This window comes from Mesoplodon densirostris, chromosome 13 (assembly GCF_025265405.1).
Source record: "Mesoplodon densirostris isolate mMesDen1 chromosome 13, mMesDen1 primary haplotype, whole genome shotgun sequence".
In the NCBI taxonomy this organism is placed as follows: Eukaryota; Metazoa; Chordata; class Mammalia; order Artiodactyla; family Ziphiidae; genus Mesoplodon; species Mesoplodon densirostris.
Window position 1 is genome coordinate 18163073 of NC_082673.1, and position 18925 is coordinate 18181997.

Consider the following 18925-nt stretch of genomic DNA (forward strand, 5'->3'; position numbering starts at 1 on the left):
CGTGCCTGACATGACCACAGTGATATCTAAGGGCAAGAAGCTTCTCAAGATGTAAAGGGTTGAGATGTCAAAGCAGCACTTCCTTTCTTGGAATCATTGAAGACTGGAATCATAGTGTGTTGCACACAGAAATGGAAGAAGATTCTTTGTTCTGCATTATCACTGGATGCCACGCTACCATGTGCTTGTATCTCAAGGCATCCCTTGTGAAAACAGCTCTTCAACTTCTATACACATCCCTGCTTTGAGAAAGGTTCAGGTCCATGTCCATGGCGTGGGCCATGGGGCCACTGTTTGAAACAGACTGTATAACGTTCTTCTTCTCTCCACTTTACCCTGAAAGTAGAGAAGTAGAGACAAGTAAGGAAGTTTGGTGGTACTTTAGGCTCAGAGTAACGAGAGCCTGCATTAAGATAGTGGTAATGGGGATAAAAGGGACGCTAGTAGGACTGACTGGGATTAGGAATTCTAGTGCTGATTGGGTGGTGAAGATAAGGAAATCAATTTTGGATCTTTTGGGTGTGGTAATAAGTGACATTTGAGCAGAGATATTGAATGCACACAGGGGACAGATGCTTAAAAGAAAAGTTGAGACTAAAGATGATGATTTGGGAGTTATTACCCTATGTGGTATTTAAAGCTGGGGAGAGTTTGCAGTGCGAAAATTGAGAAGCACTGAGATTAGAATCCTAAGAAAGATGAGTCAGTGAGCTAGACTTGGGAGAGGAGTCAGAATGCAGAAGGGTTGGAGGACAACAAGAAGACAGTGGTAGCACCAACACCAAAGGAAGGACAGGGTGTTGAGGAAGGAGCTGGCAGTTCTGTTCTGCGTAGCCAAGTTCAAGGTAAAGACGGAAACAAATTTTTTTAATTTTTATTACGGCTACAATGAGTCATGGTGACCTTATTAGGAAAATACTTTCCATGAGGTAGTGGTTACAGTAATTGTTTTCATTATAAAAAAGATTGTGCATTTTGTCCAGTTGGGCCAACTGAGTAACTTAGAAGAGTTGAGCAAAATGCATTTCTTCCTGGACTTTTCCATCTTCGTTGGTAATAAAGAGACCCTGAGGAAATAAGAAATAGCTCATCTATTTAATTTTTAATCAAAAGGTTCAATTTTGTTCTCCAAGAAATCTTTCATCAAAACAGCCTTCCTGGGCTTCCCTGGTGGTGTAGTGGTTGAGAATCTGCCTGCCAATTCAGGGGACATGGGTTCGAGCCCTGGTCTGGGAAGATCCCACATGCCGCGGAGCAACTGGGCCCGTGAGCCACAACTACTGAGCCTGCGCGTCTGGAGCCTGTGCCCTGCAACAAGAGAGGCCACGACAGTGAAAGGCCCGCGCCCCGCAATGAAGAGAGGCCCCTGCTTGCCGCAACTAGAGAAAGCCCTCGCACAGAAACGAAGACCCAACACAAACAAAAATAAATAAATAAATTCATAGGGGAAAAAAAAAAACTTCCTTTCCCTTCCCTCTCTTGTGAATTTCCTGGTGGAAATTAGAATCCTAAGAAAGATGAGTCAGTGAGCTAGACTTGGGAGAGGAGTCAGAACGCAGAACGGTCTATGACTACAACTGGAAATTTTATATTTTCATTTGATAGTTTTCTCAAAAATATAGGTTATTCTATTTTTAGGCATAGCCCACATAATTCTCACTGTGGAACATTCTATTTGATTACAATCAACTAGTGGCCCTCTCAGAACTTCAGTTTTCTCATTTACAAAACAGGATAATAATATCTACATTATAGGTAGTTGTCATAATTAAATGAAATAATGTAGGAAAAACACAGGGCATATTTTAAGTATACAGTAAATGTTGGTTATTAAATATTTATTAAAAATACCTTATTTGAGGGGCTAATGAAATTTTTTTCTTTTTAAGGAAGAGACATAAAAAGCTTATATTTCAATATCTATATATCTTTTAAGTCCGTGAATTTCCCAGTGCGCAAAGAAGTTATTTGCCGAGGATCTGATGATCATTATTCTTTTTGCAGAGCTCTGAAGGGAGGTAAGCATTCAATTCGTATTACCCTCAGAATAGAGTATAATACCTTATGAGAACGCTATGAAAATGAAATACATTAAAAATGTGAAGTTCCTTTTCTGATAATAATTCTTTATTTCCATCCAAAGTTTTTCTTTTAGCAGTTTAGACAATATTTTACAATTATGTTACTGGATTATTATTAAGATGACACTTATTTGGTGTGTTTGAAGGGATATTAAAATTTTTACCTTGTTCGGATTAATACTGTATATTTACCCTTGGTTATGGTTCTCTGTTTCTAAACATTGCATTTATTATTTTTCATAAAAACACAATAGATTTTTCTATGCACTTATATTCGTTCCCTCAGTGTCTTTTCTCCCCTTTTTTCCACCCTGGAATTACTCACAGAATAATAAAATTTCAAACTTTAGGAACTTAAAGGCCACTTATGGCCATGAATTTTTCCTTAATAATTTTTAAACTAGCATTTTAAATAGTTTTAAAAATTCTATATATCATATTGTCACATTAAAATTAGAAAATGAAAACAAGCAAAAAGTCACAGAATCAAAAAATTCTATAATCATATTGTCACATTACCAAAAATTAGAAAATGAAAACAATCAAAAAGTCACAGAATCGGGCTTCCCTGGTGGCGCAATGGTTGAGAATCCGCCTGCCGATGCAGGGGACGCGGGTTCGTGCCCTGGTCCGGGAGGATCCCACATGCCGCGGAGCGGCTGGGCCTGTGAGCCATGGCCTCTGAGCCTGCGCGTCCGGAGCCTGTGCTCCACAACGGGAGAGGCCACAACAGTGAGAGGCCCGCGTACCGCAAAAAAAACAAAAACAAAAACAAAAACAAACAAAAACAAACAAACAAAACAAAAAGTCACAGAATCATATTTCTAAGAACATTTTGGAGTATTTTGTTCTCATTTTTAAATTCATGCATATTGTTATGCAGTTGTAAGTATACTGTACTATAATTATTTTCTTTTTCTTTTTACTATTTACTATTTTCTATTTACTTTTTCTTTTTCAAAATTATTTAATTATTTGATCAGATAATCCATGTGGTTTAAAAATCAGAGTATAAATGTTACATGATGAAACATCTCCCTTAGTGTTATGTATGCCCTGGTTTACTTAACTATTTTCCTATTAGACATTTAGTTTTCTTCTGATACTTTTACTATTATAAACAATATTATAATGCATATATAAATATTCTCATATTTTAGATTTGAATATTCTCATGTTTGGAAGAAGGAGTTAACACATAACTCCAAGGGAGATCCCTGAGCTTAAATGATTTGAATCTATGTGGTTTTGTTTACATAAGGCCGAATTGCTTTTCTGAAAAATTGTATCAGTTTATACATTGTACCACCGGCAATATATACATATAGTAGTTTAATCTCTGTCTTGCTAACATCAGGCATTATCATTTTATTTTTAATAATTTTTATTGGGTTATAATTGCTTTACAATGGTGTGTTAGTTTCTGCTTTATAATAAAGTGAATCAGCTATACATATACATATATCCCCATATCCCTCCTTCTTGCATCTCCCTCCCACCCTCCCTATCCCACCCCTGTAGATGGTCACAAATCACCAAGCTGATCTCCCTGTGCTATGAGGCTGCTTCCCACTAGCTATCTATTTTACATTTGGTAGTGTATATATGTCCGTGCCACTCTCTCACTTTGTCCCAGCTTACCCTTCCCCCTCCCTGTGTCCTCAAGTCCATTCTCTATGTCTTCAGAACCTTTGTTTCTTTTAGATTCCATATATATGCGTTAGCATATGGTATTTGTTTTTCTCTTTCTGACTTACTTCACTCTATATGACAGACTCTAGGTCCATCCACCTCACTACAAATAACTCAATTTCGTTTCTTTCTATGGCTGAGTAATCGTCCATTGTATATATGTGCCACATCTTCTTTATCCATTCATCTGTTGATGGACATTTAGGTTGCTTCCATGTCCTGGCTATTGTAAGTAGAGCTGTAATGAACATTGTGGTACATGACTCTTTCTGAATTATAGTTTTCTCAGGGTATAGGGCATTATCATTTTAAAAAAGAAGATTTAAAAAAAACTTTATTAGGTTAAAAAACTTAAGCCTAATTGGTTTTTTTTTTGTTTTTTTTAATATATTTATTTATTTTTAGGTGTGTTGGGTCTTCGTTTCTGTGAGAGGGCTTTCTCTAGTTGCAGCGAGCGGGGGCCACTCTTCATCGCGGTGCACGGGCCTCTTACTATCGCGGCCTCTCTTGTTGCAGAGCACAGGCTCCAGACGCACAGGCTCAGTAGTTGTGGCTCACGGGCCTAGTGGCTCCGCGGCATGTGGGATCTTCCCAGACCAGGGCTCGAACCCGTGTCCCCTGAATTGGCAGGCAGATTCTCAACCACTGCGCCACCAGGGAAGCCCCCAAGCCTAATTGTTTTTTATTAACATTTTAAAAATTACTATTGCAGTTGAATGTTTTCCCCTATAATTATTTACCAGTAACCAGTGCCCTCTCTTGTTTAAGAACAGATTTCAGGTAGTTTACATGCATACGTTAATTTGAGCAACATAACATAAATTAGATAGACAAAAATTAGTTGGGACAAAAATGGAAAATAAGGGTAGAGAATTAATGGAATGACAGTAATATAAAAGTTCTTAACAGAAAGGCTTATACTTGCTTTGACAGGGACATCAATTGGATTATACATTTTTTAGCAGTCAAAAAAAAAAAGTTTCTGGGAGTTCCCTGGCGGTCCAGTGGTTGGAACTCTGCGCTTTCACTGCCGAGGGCCCACATTCGATCCCTGCTTGGGGAACTAAGATCCCACAAGCTGTGCAGTGTGGCCAAAAAAAAAAAAGTTTCTAAGTAAACCAATCTGCTTGCTATGCAAACGAAGCTTCAAGATATATCTCCCAGCCAACCAGCTCTCCTCATCTCTTAACTTGTCTGCCACCCCCAAGGCACATACACATTGTGGAGCTGGCATTGCTTATGAGTCTGGGCTCAGAGCCATAAACACCTGAGTCTGTGTCCCAGCTTTTCCACCTATCAGCAATGTGACCTTGGGTGTTATTTAACCTCTATCATCCTCGTTTTCCTCATCTGGGAAATGGGGACGGTGAAACCTATTTTACATGGTTTTAAGGATTAAATTAGAGAATGTGTGTTAAAAAGCTTAGTACAGTGCTCAGCGTGAGAATTCAAGAATTATGGTGATTAAATATTCATGTGCATAACAGGATCCTTCTTTTGTTCCTGACTTTATTTATAGTCCTGTCATTTTTATAAGTGAGGAAACCGATGTCTGCAGTGGTTCAGTAACGTGCCCTTGGTCATTTGGAGATCTGGTAATGGAGTAGCCTCCTAACTCTTAAGAACTACTCTTCCACTGGCCATGCTTTCTTTCCCTTTGAAAGAAATCCTCGGGACTTCCCTGGTGGTCCAGTGGTTAGGACTCCACGCTTCCACTGCAGGGGGCATGGGTTCGATCCCTGGTCAGGGAAATAAGATCCTGCAAGCCGGCACTGTGGCCTAAAAATAAATAAATAAATAAAAGAAACCAAAACGACGACAAAAAAAGCGAAAGAAATCCTCTTGGTAGATTACTGTTGTTTAAAAAGTGTCCATTTCTCTCATACAACAGCTTTACAATTATTTCACTTAATCTCTGTGGGATTATGTTGACATTTATGTGAAATTTCAAAGTTTCACTTTCTTGAGATCAAAGATGTATCAGACTCCACCCAGCCTGCCTGCTTCTTCCCACCTCCCCTCCCTGCCTTCCACAAACATCTGTTGAACCTAATTTGAGCGAGTCATGTTTAGGTTGTGGTGATCCAGAGTTGAATGATAGGTCCTCCCTCTTCAGAAGGTCACTCTGCTCTGGGAAAAATAGTCATGGGAACAAATGTTGCAAGGCAATGTCATAAATGCTAATAGATTATATGCTCTTAGTCTTAACTGCATAGTTACCAACGTACTGTGACAGGAGAACTCAGATAAGGCTTCAGAGAGTCTTTTATTAGAATCTTGAGTCTGAGAACATCAGATAGTGAGGAAAAAGGACATTCCCTGAGAGGAAACAGCATATGCAAACGTATCTAGCCATGAAGGAATATGTTTTATTTGTGGAGTATCTTTTTTGTAGCTGGAGCAGAATGTGTTTGTGGGGAATTGCTGGAGGTGAGCCTAGAAAAGGGGCAAGGAGCCAACATGTAAGTCAGTCATGCATAAAATACTGGCCTGCATCTTGTTGTTAGTGGGTGGGGATGACCCACTGAGATTTCCATTTTTGCAGATAACTAGGGTTCTTACGGAAGTGTTACCGACCAGGGTTCTTAGCCTTCCCTGATCAATAGAAATTGGTAAGAGGGACTTCCCTGGTGATGCAGTGGTTAAGAGTCCGCCTGCCAATGCAGGGGACACGGGTTCGAGCCCTGGTCCGGGAAGATCCCACATGCCGCGGAGCAACTAAGCCCATGCGCCGCAACTACTGAGCCTGCGCTCTAGAGCCCACGTGCCACAGCTGCTGAAGCCCGCATGCCTAGAGCCTGTGCTCCGCAACAAGGGAAGCCACCGCAGTGAGAAGCCTGCACACGGCAACAATGAGCAGCCCCCACTCGTAACAGATACCCTTGCTCGCTCCCTTCCCGAGGGGGGGCGAGCTGGTTCCTTATACGGGGTGTGGGTAGGGGTGTGTCCAGGGGTCGGCCAAAGGTGTGGCTTAGGTGGTCTGCCCACCCCTTAGGTGGTGGTGTGTGCAGGGGACATGTGCAGTACCCTGCTTTTGCTCCCGACACCCAGTTTTTGCTTCCGGCTCTTCAGAGTGGCAGTTGGGGTTTTTTTGGCCTTTTTGTATCTTGTCCATAATTTGCCCCAACTGGGCCTGCATGCAGTTATTTTTCCTCCCTTACAGTTTCTCTATGCTTTGTTGCTGGAGGAGACGTTAGTCCAGGTGCAAGCACTGCAGCAAAGGGTCCCAGGTCCCAGCCTGTCTCTAAAGGAGGTGGGGTTGGCTGAGGCAAGAAACTTGGATGGAAGGAAACACAGCTGGGAGGCCGTTGAGGGACCACGAGGGCGGCCCTGGGAGTAAAGAGGAGGAGACGAAAGAGAGCCTATTGAGGAACAGGACAGGCGGGAGGTGCTGACTGATCTCATGTGGCAGGCAAACATTAGATAAATCAGGAACTGCTCCAGGGCTGTTGACTGGATGGACGGAAGTGCCATTATCAGAAATGATGTGTGCAAAAGCAAGGGGCAGATTTTTAAAGAGAAGGATAACGAGTTCTGGTTTGGCACATTGGGCTCAAGGTCATTTGGGAACATTCAAATAAACATGTCCCTCTGGCAGCCGAATATATGGGCTTAGAGCTCAGGACATTCTGATTTAAGAAGCATTGATGCTGTCAACCGTCCCTTGACAATTTGGGAATCAAATGAGTAAGGAACATACTTACCAACTTTTAACATAACTTTCCTTTATTTTCTTTTTCCATAAAGTAAAATACAACAAAATGTTTAATGAGCAAATTCGTCTTAGCAAATACGAAACTGCCACAGAGAGTAGGAGAGGGACAGGGGCCACGGGGTGGGGGGCAGGTCTGGGGAGACTAAAGAGGAGAGAATCAACTATGTAAGAAGCCAGGGAGGACATGGTGGAGAGGACCAGAGGCCAAAAGGACAGGAGCTGTGGTCCTGAAAGGGGAGAGGGCAGGGTATCGGGCCCGGAGAACAAAATTCAATATAGTTTGGCCATAAACTATAAACACACTATGTTTCTACGGTGGGGAAGGGGAGAGAAAGGGGGCATAAGGGAAGAGAGACTTCCGGGGAGGGGCCGTGGGGGTCCGACCCCGCCCTGCTGTGCACCCCCTCCCCACCCCTTCCCTCTGTGTCTGTGTGGGTCTGTGTGCGCACTTCCCCCGTCCCCTCCCCGCCCCCAACCCCCACAACCCTTAATCACTGACATTCCAGTTGCTGCCGGCTGTCATTCGGCTGTCACTCCTCTGCCCATCGTCTTCAGAGGGGGAACTGGAGGGGGAGAAGCCCCAGCCAGCCCTGCCCCTGCCCTCCCCTCCCCTGCCGCCTCTACCAGAAGTCCCGGCGGTGGTAAGAGTCGGGGTCACAGTATTTTGTGACAACCACTCTGTTGGCGAACTTGCGACCCGTCAGGCCCTGCATGGCTTTCTGGCAGTCAGACACAGAGGTGAACTCCACGAAGACCTTTCCACAACCGGGCACCTCCACGCCGTCCACGGGCCGGGGGATCTCGATGGACTTGACGAGCCCGTACTTGCTGCATTCGTCACGCACGTCCTCCACGATCTCCTTGTACTCCTCGTCGTCCAGCAGCTCCTTGGGCAGGACCATGTTCATGAGGCACAGAACCTCAGTCGGGTGACCACCCATCTGCACCAGGGAGCTCATCATCAGGCCAGGCACTTGCAAGGTCATGGGGGTCTGGTTGATGGTACTCAGCGTGGCATTCTTGGCTCCCACGCTTGCCCTCTGGACAAACAGCTTCGTATCCCCCAGCTGCATCCTGTTCAGCCCCGCGATGGCCTGATCTGTGACGTTGATGTCCACGTACTCACAGAAGGCGTAGTTCTTGGAGAGCTCTGTGGCACTGTCCTTAACCAGGTGGAAGGCCTTGAGAGGCCCAAACTTTGTCAGCAGCTCTTTTACCTGGTCGTCATTCAGGTAGTTGGGTAAGCCCCTGACGAACAGCTTGTGGGCAGAGTCCGGGACCATGGTGGACACGACTCCAGGCACAGAGACAGAGGGGTTCTTTGACATGCCAGGCAGGGGCTGGTAGTCGTGAGGCCTGCGGATCCTCAGCGACTGGCCCTGGAAGATGATGCCATCAAAGGCCATGGCCTGCGTGGTCTCGTCCACTGAGCGGAACTCTAAGAAGGCAAAGTTCCTGTCCTGGTTAATCTGCACTGCCAAGACGGGATTGCCGGGGGCCTGCGTCAGCATCCCCAGGCGCATCTGGGCGTTGAAGAAATCCACCATGGCCTCCTCAGTGCTATCGAAGGGGATGTTGCCCACATAGAGGCGCCGGGCCTGTCTGGTCATCTGGCTACCGCCCACGGGCACCGGCGTCGGGGTCACAGCCAGACCGTCGGTGGTCATGGTGGGGAGAAGGGCGGTGGCCGGAATCTGACCGGCAGCTTGCATGGCCTTGTACTGCATGGGGGTGATGTGCTCGAAGCCGGGCGGTGGCACGTCCCAATATTTACGGACCTTCTTCTTCTCGTGGCGGGGGGAACGAATCAATCCACCGTGCTCCTCTTTAGCGCCTCTGGTCAAAGGTTTGCTTCGGCGCCGCCTGTCCCGGGAGGCGCTGCACTGGTCCCGGTTGCGCCGGTCCCGGCTGCGGCTGCGGCGCTCGCGGTCCCGGCTTCGAGAGCAGCTGTGGCCGCGCTTCCGGTGCCGGTTCTCCATGTCACGCTCTTGCTTATTCTCGTTGAGCTGCCGCTCGAACTCATCGAAGCCCAACCTGCCGAGGCGCCCGCGTAGGGCCCTGTGCAGCTTTCGCGTTGCCTTGCCGCGAGCCCGCTCCGGCCGCTTCGGCTACTTCCGCCGCTTGCTTCGGCTACTTCCGGCCGACCTTTCCTTTTTTTTGTTGTTACAAAGGTCATACATTTTTAGGATATGATATTTAGAAAATATGGGCAAGTGAACATAAAATAAAAATTACACAAAATCATTCCACTTCTTTTATTTTTTTAAAATATTTATTTAATTAATTTATTTATTTTGGCTGCGCCGGGTCTTAGTTGCGGTACGTGGGATCTTCATTGTGGCATACGGACTCCTTAGCTGCGGCGTGCATGTGGGATCTAGTTCCCTGACCAGGGATTGAACCTGGGCCCCCTGAATTGGGAGCGCGGAGTCTTACCCAGTGGACCACGAGGGAAGTCCCTCCACTTCTTACACACACACACACACACACACACACACCTTCATTTCTTTCAAAAACACATTTATGAATAAATAAATGGATATCTCAAAGGTGTTTTAAACTTAATAAGTCTGTTAGCCCTATTTTCAGGATTTTGCAAGGGTTGCTGTATCAAGGTACCCAAAACTGGGTGGCTTAGAACAACAGAGATTTATCATCTAGCAGTTCTGTAAGCTACAAGTCTGAGATCAAGGTGCTGGTAGGGCTGTGCTCCCTCTGAAGGCTCTCGGGAAGGATCTGCTCCAGGGCTCTCTCCTAGGATCTGGCGGCCCCAGGAGACTCTTGCCTTGTAGATGACCATCTTCTTCCTGTGCCTTCATGTGGTCTTCCCTTTATGCATGTCAGTCTGCATGTCCAAATTTTCCCTTTTCATAAGGACACAGTCATATTCAATTAGGGCCCACCTTAATTACTTCATCTTAATTTGACTGTCTGCAAATATCCTACTTTCAAATAAGGCCATATTCACAGGTACTGGGGGTTAGGACTTGAATATATCTTTTGGGGGGACACTGTGCAACCCCATAACACCATCCGAGGCTTGGGTCCTGCGTCCTGCATAGTTGCCAGGAGACCTGGACTGGACCACCAGTGAGCTGCGTGGATCCCTTTTGGGAAGAGCAGAGAAGGGCCTAAGCTGAAGTTCCGTCTTCCTTTTCTCTGACTCTGCCTTGGTTCTCTCTTGGCTCCTTCAAGAGGCTTCAAGCTAACTTCCCATAAGAGGAGAGTGGGAGATATGTCTTTCTCAGAAAGAAAGACAAAACAGTTGAGAAAGAGGGCTACTCCACAGAAGAGGTTAGAGCTCCTTCCCACGTGACCTGGTAAACATTTGGGCAGTTTCCCCAGATAGAAATTTGGGAGTTACTTTTTTTTTTTTTTTTTTTGGCTGCACAGTGTGGCATGCGGAACCTTAGTTCCCTGACCAGGGATTGAACCCGTGTCCCCTGCCGTGGAAGGTCCGAGTCTTAACCACTGGACCACCAGGGAAGTCCCTTGGGAGTTAGTCTTGATTTCTTCCTCAAACTCAAGTCCCATCCATCTCCCTCCCTCCCTCCCTCCCTCCTTCCTACAAAGTTGACAGGGTTTGCTTCACAACCAGGGCCCCATACTTAGAAGGGTTTCACATTTGGGGTGTACTATTCTGGGATCACAGTCTTGAGATGCTTAGTCATTTTATCTTTGAGCATGTGTTTTGTACACAAAGTGTGATGGGACAGTGGTGTATGTGCCCACCTCCCCTGGACAGGTTCTTGGCTCCCTGCTGCTCACTACCTGCTGGCGCCCTGGGCCCTGCCTGGCATCTCCCCTCTCATCCCATCCAGTGATGCCTGCCACCCTGTGCCCCTGGTGGAGGCCTGGAGCAAGGAGGGTCAGGGTCAGGCATGGTATCCTGCAGTGTCTGGGCTGGGGTATGGCAGTGGCCGCCCCACCTGGGCTGGCAGCACCGTGGCACTGTTTAGTGGGTGACTAGGTGGGGGCCAGATGGTCTCCCCCGTGGCAAGTAGCTCGTGGAGGTATTGCACAGAGGTTGCAAAACCTTTGAGAGTCACTTGTGGATCTGCATGCCTGTGGTAAAGAAAGATGCCTGATTTGGCTTCCTTGCCCTGCTCTGGGGTATGAGGCATCTGGCAGCCTGTGGGAGGGCGACCCTGTCAGGCAGCTGTCAGGCCCAGGCTTTGCACAGGTGTCCCCCCAACTCCCACCCCCAGGTCACTGTGGAGCAGCCCCTGGGTGGCTGTGAGCTTCTACACTTACCTTGCGCCCTGTGCCATGGAAAATTCCCTCAGATTCTTTCATGCATGGGGAACCTTCTCTTCCTCCTTCCAGACTTCCTGAGCCTGGCTTAGGTCACTTTCTCCTGACCAGCTTCAGGCACCTTCTCGGGATGAGCCACGAAATATAAATTGCGAAACTTCAGTGATTCTGCCTCAGAGTTAAATGCTCTGATATTTGTGTTTACAGTCAGCATTGTACAGTATAAAGGGGAATGGTAAAATTCATGCTAATGATTAAAATTTTTGTTTTATTTTGAATACATTAAATAGGAAACAGGGCTTTCCTGGTGGCGCAGTGGTTGAGAGCCCGCCCTGCCGATGCAGGGGACACGGGTTCGTGCCCCGGTGCGGGAAGATCCCACATGCCGCGGAGCGGCTGGGCCCGTGAGCCATGGCCGCTGAGCCTGTGCATCCGGAGCCTGTGCTCCGCAACGGGAGAGGCCGCAACAGTGAGAGGCCCGCGTACCACCAAAAAAAAAAAAAAAAAAAAAAAGGAAACAAAGAATTTGGCGGTGACTGTAGTTAGCGCTGCTGTGTGGTGTATCTGTAAGTTGCTAAGAGAGTAGATCCTAAAAGCTCTTATCACAAGGAAAAAAACCATTTTTTTCTTTCTTTCTTTTTCTTTTTTTTCTGGTTTTATGAGGTGATGGATTACCATGATAATCATTTTGCAGTGTATGTAGGTCAAGTTATTATGCTGTACACCTTAAATTTCTGTGCTATATGTCAATTATATCTCAATAAAATTGAAAGAAAATTTTTTTTAAACTCATGGCAAGTCTAGAGAGAAGGAGAAAGAAACTATGGAAGAAAGGAAAAAACTTTATATTTTAGTACCTTTAATGGATATTTCCCCTGCTTTCTGAATAAGTGCCCTCCCATTTTCATTTTGTGCTTAGCCTTGCAAATTATGTAGCTGATCTCGGAGCCAGGTACGCAGGGACCAGGTAGTACCAAGAGCTGGAAATTCAGAAGTGACCAAAGCAAAACCCCTGTCCTCGTGGAGCTTGTAGGCCAGTGGAGGAAACAAGACGGTAACTAGGTCACGGAAGAAGATAAAGATGAAAGTGGAATAAGGTTCAGTTTACGATAGTGCTCTCAAGGAAAGCAGCAGGATGACGAGACAGAGTGTGATGAGGGAGGGTACCCGAGATGGAGGTCACGGGAGGCATTTACCTCCTCTTCTCTTCACCACTGTCACTTCCTCCTGGGCTCTCACGGGTCTCCCTGACTTTCAGTGCTCCCCTTAAATCCAGCTACTATACAGTCATGTGACTCACCTCTCTAAACAAACTCTGACCATTTCACATCCTTGGATGTTTCCCTATCACCTCCATTCTCTTAGTGTGGAACCTGAGCACGTTCACGCTGACTGCTTCAGCTTTACTTCTTAGCACTCCTGCTGCTGCTTTTTTTTTTTTTTTTTTGCGGTACGCGGGCCTCTCACTGCTGTGGCCTCTCCCGTCGCGGAGCACAGGCTCCGGACGCGCAGGCTCAGCGGCCATGGCTCACGGGCCCAGCCGCTCTGTGGCATGTGGGATCCCCCCGGACTGGGGCACGAACCCGTGTCCCCTGCATCGGCAGGCGGACTCTCAACCACTGCGCCACCAGGGAAGCCCCCTGCTGCTTCTTTGCTTTAATAACATTGAGCCCCTTGCAGGCATACATGTAAGCTATACTGATTTTCACCTTCCTGCCTTTGCTCCTCTTTTTCCAGCCACCTGGAATGTACCCCCTGCCTTCCTTCCCATCTTTTATGACGGTCCGACTGTCACAATAACAATAATATTAACATCAACTATAATATTCATAACATTATCATTATTATTCACAAGATGCCATGGGAGGGGGGTCTAGAAAGGAGTAACAGTTAATGTTATAATAAATGACATTTGAATGTTAATAACATTTCATGAGTGCTATATTCCAGGCCTTGTTCTGAGCACTTACATGTATTAACTTATATAGCCCTTGTGGACAGAGAATGTCACCTGCCATATCAGTAAACAAAGAATGTTGTGGCCATCAAGGCTTCAGCCACTGCAGCTGCCCCCTCCCTCCCCTCCCTTTCCCCTGCCATGGTAGACTCTGAGGGGTTTCTGGATGGAGAACACAGGAGACCGGCCCTAGGTAGTTAAGGTGCACATCAAAGGAATGATTCAGTGAGCCCAGACGCTTGCATTTTCCCATACATGGAAAAGAGCTAAATTCATGAACTGGAGAGGTCTGGTTTTTCTTTAATGAACAGTAATCTTTTGATGTTCCGACTACCTCAGTTTTTTTTTTGGAAAAACTTCTATATATTCTGGCTCCTCGCTTACCTCTTTGGAGCAGTGCCTCAGAGCTATCTGAGAGACTGTCTCCCAGGTTTAAGTCCTCGGTACGTCCACCGAATAAAGCATAATTCTCAACTATAGGCTGTGCATTTTTTTCAGTTGACACCCTTGTAATAATCCTATGAGGTAGATGGACCTAGAGTCTGTCATAGATGGACCTAGAGTCTGTCATACAGAGTGAAGTAAGTCAGAAAGAGAAAGACAAATACTGTATGCTAACGCATATATATGGAATTTAAGAAAAAAAAAAAACGTCATGAAGAACCTAGGGGTAAAACAGGAATAAAGACACAGACCTACTAGAGAATGGACTTGAGGATATGGGGAGGGAGAAGGGTAAGCTGTGACAAAGCGAAAGAGAGGCATGGACGTATATACACTACCAAACGTAAGGTAGATAGATAGTGGGAAGCAGCCGCATAGCACAGGGAGATCAGCTCGGTGCTTTGTGACCGCCTGGAGGGGTGGGATAGGGAGGGTGGGAGGGAGACGCAAGAGGGAGGGGATATGGGAACATATGTATATGTATAACTGATTCATTTTGTTATAAAGCAGAAACTAACACACCATTGTTTAAAAAAAATGTTAACAACAACAACAACAAAATCCTATGAGGTAGATGTTATTCTCCACTGTCATTTCACTGAGGCACAGAGAAGTTAAGTGACTTGCCCAAGGTCACACACTGAGTGAGTGGAGGAGCTGGGATTCGAATCCAAGCAGTGCAGGTCCCAGAGCCATCACTCTTAACAAACGTGCTATCCTGCCTTTATCCTTCCTGCATCTTTTCCCTGCACATTGTATTTGGAATGGTTTCTTTGCGTGTCTGTGTCCCCAAAAGACTTTAACTCTTTGAGGGAAAGGATGGTATTTTACCAACCCTTGTATCCCCAGTCCCTGGTACATAGTAGGCTTTCGATAAATATTGGTTGAACTATTAAATTTGAATTGGATTAGCCTTGAATGAAAGATCGTAAGATCATGAAGATATGATCACTTTACTAAGTTCAAGAACCAACATCTTAATGTGTTAGTACCCCTAATAAGAATACTCCCAGAAGCAAATACATAAATGCTTATTTGTGAAAAAGAAGGCATGGATGTAGACATAATCTGTTCATTTCCTGGTAAGGATTGTCTTTAGCCAACTTGGAGAAAAATAATCAATACAGTTTGCACTTGACTATTTATATTACTTTAAGAAAGATTTTTGGTCAATACTGCTTTTGTTAGAGGTTCAGAACATTTCTCTTTCTATGCCTACCCTGTAAGTTCACACCTTTGTTGTTTCTGACTGGGTCAGTGGAGTGTGGTTTTTCCTGCATTTCTGACTCTCTCCCACAGCTTCCTCAGGGCCAGGCCCATGGCTGTGCATTTCAAGTGACTACATAGCTAGGCTTCTCGGTGGTGGGCTTGGAAGGAGATGTGGTATCCTGGCTGCCTCCCAAATCTCTCCTCCACCTTTAGGAAGATTTTTCTTTATCATTCCCTGCTAAGAGGCAGCAACAATAAATATGCACATATGTAACTTGGGATGAAGCATATTAGCACTAGCTTGTTCATCATTCATTCATTATTGAGACCAGTGGGCCTTACAAGTTTGTATCCGCTAAGGGATGAGATATAGGCTGATAGTGAGAGGGGCTCAGTGTGGCAGAGGAAGCCACAGGAGAATCGTAGCCAGTATACAAGATTCATTATTTCTCTACAATTTTGCTTGGGATTGCTTCTGCCAGTAGTAAAATTGTAAGAGGTACACTCCGGACTACAAACAAACAAGCAAACAAGCAAGCAAACAAAAATCACCTGATGTTAGCCAATAACTTTTTGTATTTTGTATTTTGGTTGCAGAGACTGTGAATACAACAATATCATTCTCCTTCAGGGGAATACGATTTTCTAAGGTATTGTTCAAGTCATTTTGTACTTCCTTAACCTTTTGCAGTAACAGATGTGTTAAGAATTTGAAACAAGCGGTTCACAACTTCTAAAAATATCGATTCAATATTAAGACGTTCAAGGCTTTTTTTCACTTCTTTTTGGTTTTAGATATTTTGCTCTTTCTTCTTTCTGTGGAATATGGAAAAATAGAAAACTTACACCAAAGAAAGCCCTTTTTAAATTTTATTTTTTCCTTCCAACATACCTTGCTAAAAGTAATGCTCATTGTTAATATGTTAAATGATCTTTGGGTGAAAGCACTGTAGGACCATCGTGTATAACTCAGTAACTGCCTCCGTGGATAATAATGATGTAATTTTAGATATTTGCATTAGAAATGCAATGAAATTTTGCACGTTTCACTTTTGGTAACTATTTTAAGATAAACATTAATAATGCATATTCTTTACCTATTTTGTTACAAATTATATTTAATGTTTGAAGATTTCATAGGCTAGGCTAGAAAATTGAGAAAGTAAAAACCAATTCAATTTAAATGGCTTTCTCCTAGTAAGATAAAATTCTTATAAAAGTCTTACAAAATAGAAGCATCTAACATTTTGTATTACTTGTATTTCTTACTACTCGTTTTAGGGACAATACAATTGTATTACAGAAGCCATCGCTGGGAACACTGAAGAAAGGCTCTTTTGCTTGAACTTTACTGTCATACACCACCCTGATTTCAGTTAGAATAAATCGAGTATATGTTTTTATTTTTCAAAGGTTTTATTCTTCATTTAAAATCTTTTTTAAAAATTTTATTTATTTTTGGCTGTGTTGGGTCTTCTTTGCTGCGCGCAGGCTTTCTCTAGTTGCGGCGAGCGGGGGCTACTCTTTGTTGCAGTGCACGGGCTTCTCACTGCAGTGGCTTCTCTTGTTGTAGAGTACATGCTCTAGGTGTGCGGGCTTCAGTAGTTGTAGCACGTGGGCTCAGTAGTTGTGGCTCTTGGGCTCTAGAGCACAGGCTCAGTGGTTGTGGCGCATGGGCTTAGTTGCTCCACGGCATGTGGGATCCTCCTGGACCAGGGCTCAAACCCGTGTCCCCTGCATTGGCAGGCGGATTCTTAACTACTGCTCCGTCAGGGAAGTCTTGTCACTTAAATTTTTTTTTGCACAGTGTATTAGTTTGCTGGGACTGCCATAGCAAATACCACAGACTGGGTGGCCTAAGCAACAAATTTATTTTTCACAGTTCTGGAGGCTAGAAATCTGAGATCAAAGTGTCAGCAGATTTGGTTCCTTTTGAGACCTCTCTCCTTGGCTTGTAGATGGCCTTCTCCTCCCTGTGTCTTCACATTATCTTCCCTCTGTGCATGTGTCCTAATCTCCTCTTCTTATAAGGACACCAGTCATATTGGTTTAGGGCCTGCCTGAGTGACATCATTTTACCTTAATTACCTGTTTAAAGACCCTGTCTCCAAATCCAGTTGCATTTAGAGGTACTGGGGGTTAGGGCTTCAGCACGTGAATTTTGAACGTTCACAATTCAGCCCATAGCACACATAGACACATAGCCCATGGTACAGCCTCTTCAATCGGTCGACTTCTCTCCATTTCCTGCCTCTACTCTGGGACAAGTTGCCAGCATTTCTCCCCTGGACTCCTCTGCTGCCTCCTGACTGATTGTCCTGCACCTGGTCAGTACCTCAGGTAAGTTATCCTCCACAAAGGTAGTTTCAATAATACTTTGAAAATACAGGTCCTGTCACGTCACTGCGGTACAAATGGAACAAAACAAAACAAAAACAAACAAGGCCCTCCCTATGGCTTTTGATGCCTTTCGGGATAAAGCTGGAATCTTTCAGAGAGTATGCCAGGCCCTGCCCACCCTTTCCCTCTCCAGCCCCTTTTCCCACCACCCTCCCCTTGCTCTCTGTGTTCCAGAATGTGCCATACTCCCTCCTACTCCAGGACATTCACCCACACAGTTCCCTCTACCTCAGCCCCATGCCTCCACATTACCCGACCTTGACCCCTTATCAGTAACAGGTGTGGATCTTCATTGGCTCAGGTGCTACATTCCCAGGGAATTATCAGCAGGTAGCATGCAGCGCACCTCTTACACTTTTTTTTTTTTTTTTTTTTTTTTTTTGCGGTACGCGGGCCTCTCGCTGTTGTGGCCTCTCCCGTTGTGGAGCACAGGCTCCGGACGCACGGGCTCAGCGGCCACGGCTCACGGGCCCAGCCGCTCCACGGCATGTGGGATCCTCCCGGACCGCAGCACGAACCCACGCCCCCTGCATCATCAGGCGGACTCTCAACCCCTGCACCACCAGGGAAGCCCTACCTCATTTTTAATGACTGTGTAAATTTCTATTGTTTGGATATACCATGATGTAGTTACCCATTTCCTTAGAGAATCTATAGTATAGGATATAGTATAGATGTAGAATATGTACTAAACACTATACAAAGTATTATTTAATTCTCACAAATCTCCAAGAGGTAGATATTATTTTTGTTTTCATTTTTTAGGTGAGGGAATTAAGTTTAGTGAAGTTAAGTAACTTGCCTAGAGTTACACAGTTAGTAAGTGGAAGATCTGGGATTTAATCTCCGTATTGTAAATCTCCAAAATCTGTGTTACGTTGCCTATCATTTTGGTGGGATTATAGGTATTTTAGATTTTTTTTTTTGGCCACGCTGTGTGACCTTGTGGGATCTCAGTTGCACAACCAGGGATTGAACCCGGGCCACGGGGTTCAATTGGAAACAGTCATTATGGATAATTTTCAAAGTAAATCATGATATCATTAATATACATTATACAGCATTTTAAAAGAATGAGATAGATGTAGATGTACATGTACTAATATGGATAAATCTCCAAAGAATATTATTGAGTTCAAAAGTTAAGCTGCAGAGACTTCCCTGGTGGTGCAG

At 44.9% G+C, this 18925-nt stretch overlaps 2 protein-coding genes across 2 annotated transcripts in view; one reads left to right on the forward strand and one right to left on the reverse strand.

The window, feature by feature from the left end:
• Positions 1-16738, forward strand: part of LY96 (lymphocyte antigen 96) — a 32995-nt gene extending 16257 nt beyond the window's left edge. Inside the window, exons 3-5 of the mRNA XM_060116234.1 lie at positions 1890-2018; positions 15950-16002; positions 16634-16738. Of these exons, the coding sequence (XP_059972217.1) occupies positions 1890-2018; positions 15950-16002; positions 16634-16732 (281 nt within the window). The 3' untranslated portion in view covers positions 16733-16738. The remainder of the gene's footprint in view (positions 1-1889; positions 2019-15949; positions 16003-16633) is intronic.
• LOC132501060 (splicing factor U2AF 65 kDa subunit-like) lies at positions 8109-11288 on the reverse strand. Its single transcript, XM_060116522.1, has 2 exons — positions 11260-11288; positions 8109-9522 (listed from the first exon to the last, which is right to left on the reverse strand). Exons 1-2 carry the CDS (start codon positions 11286-11288, stop codon positions 8109-8111), a joined length of 1443 nt encoding a protein of 480 aa, XP_059972505.1.
• Positions 16739-18925: the final 2187 nt, after the last annotated feature.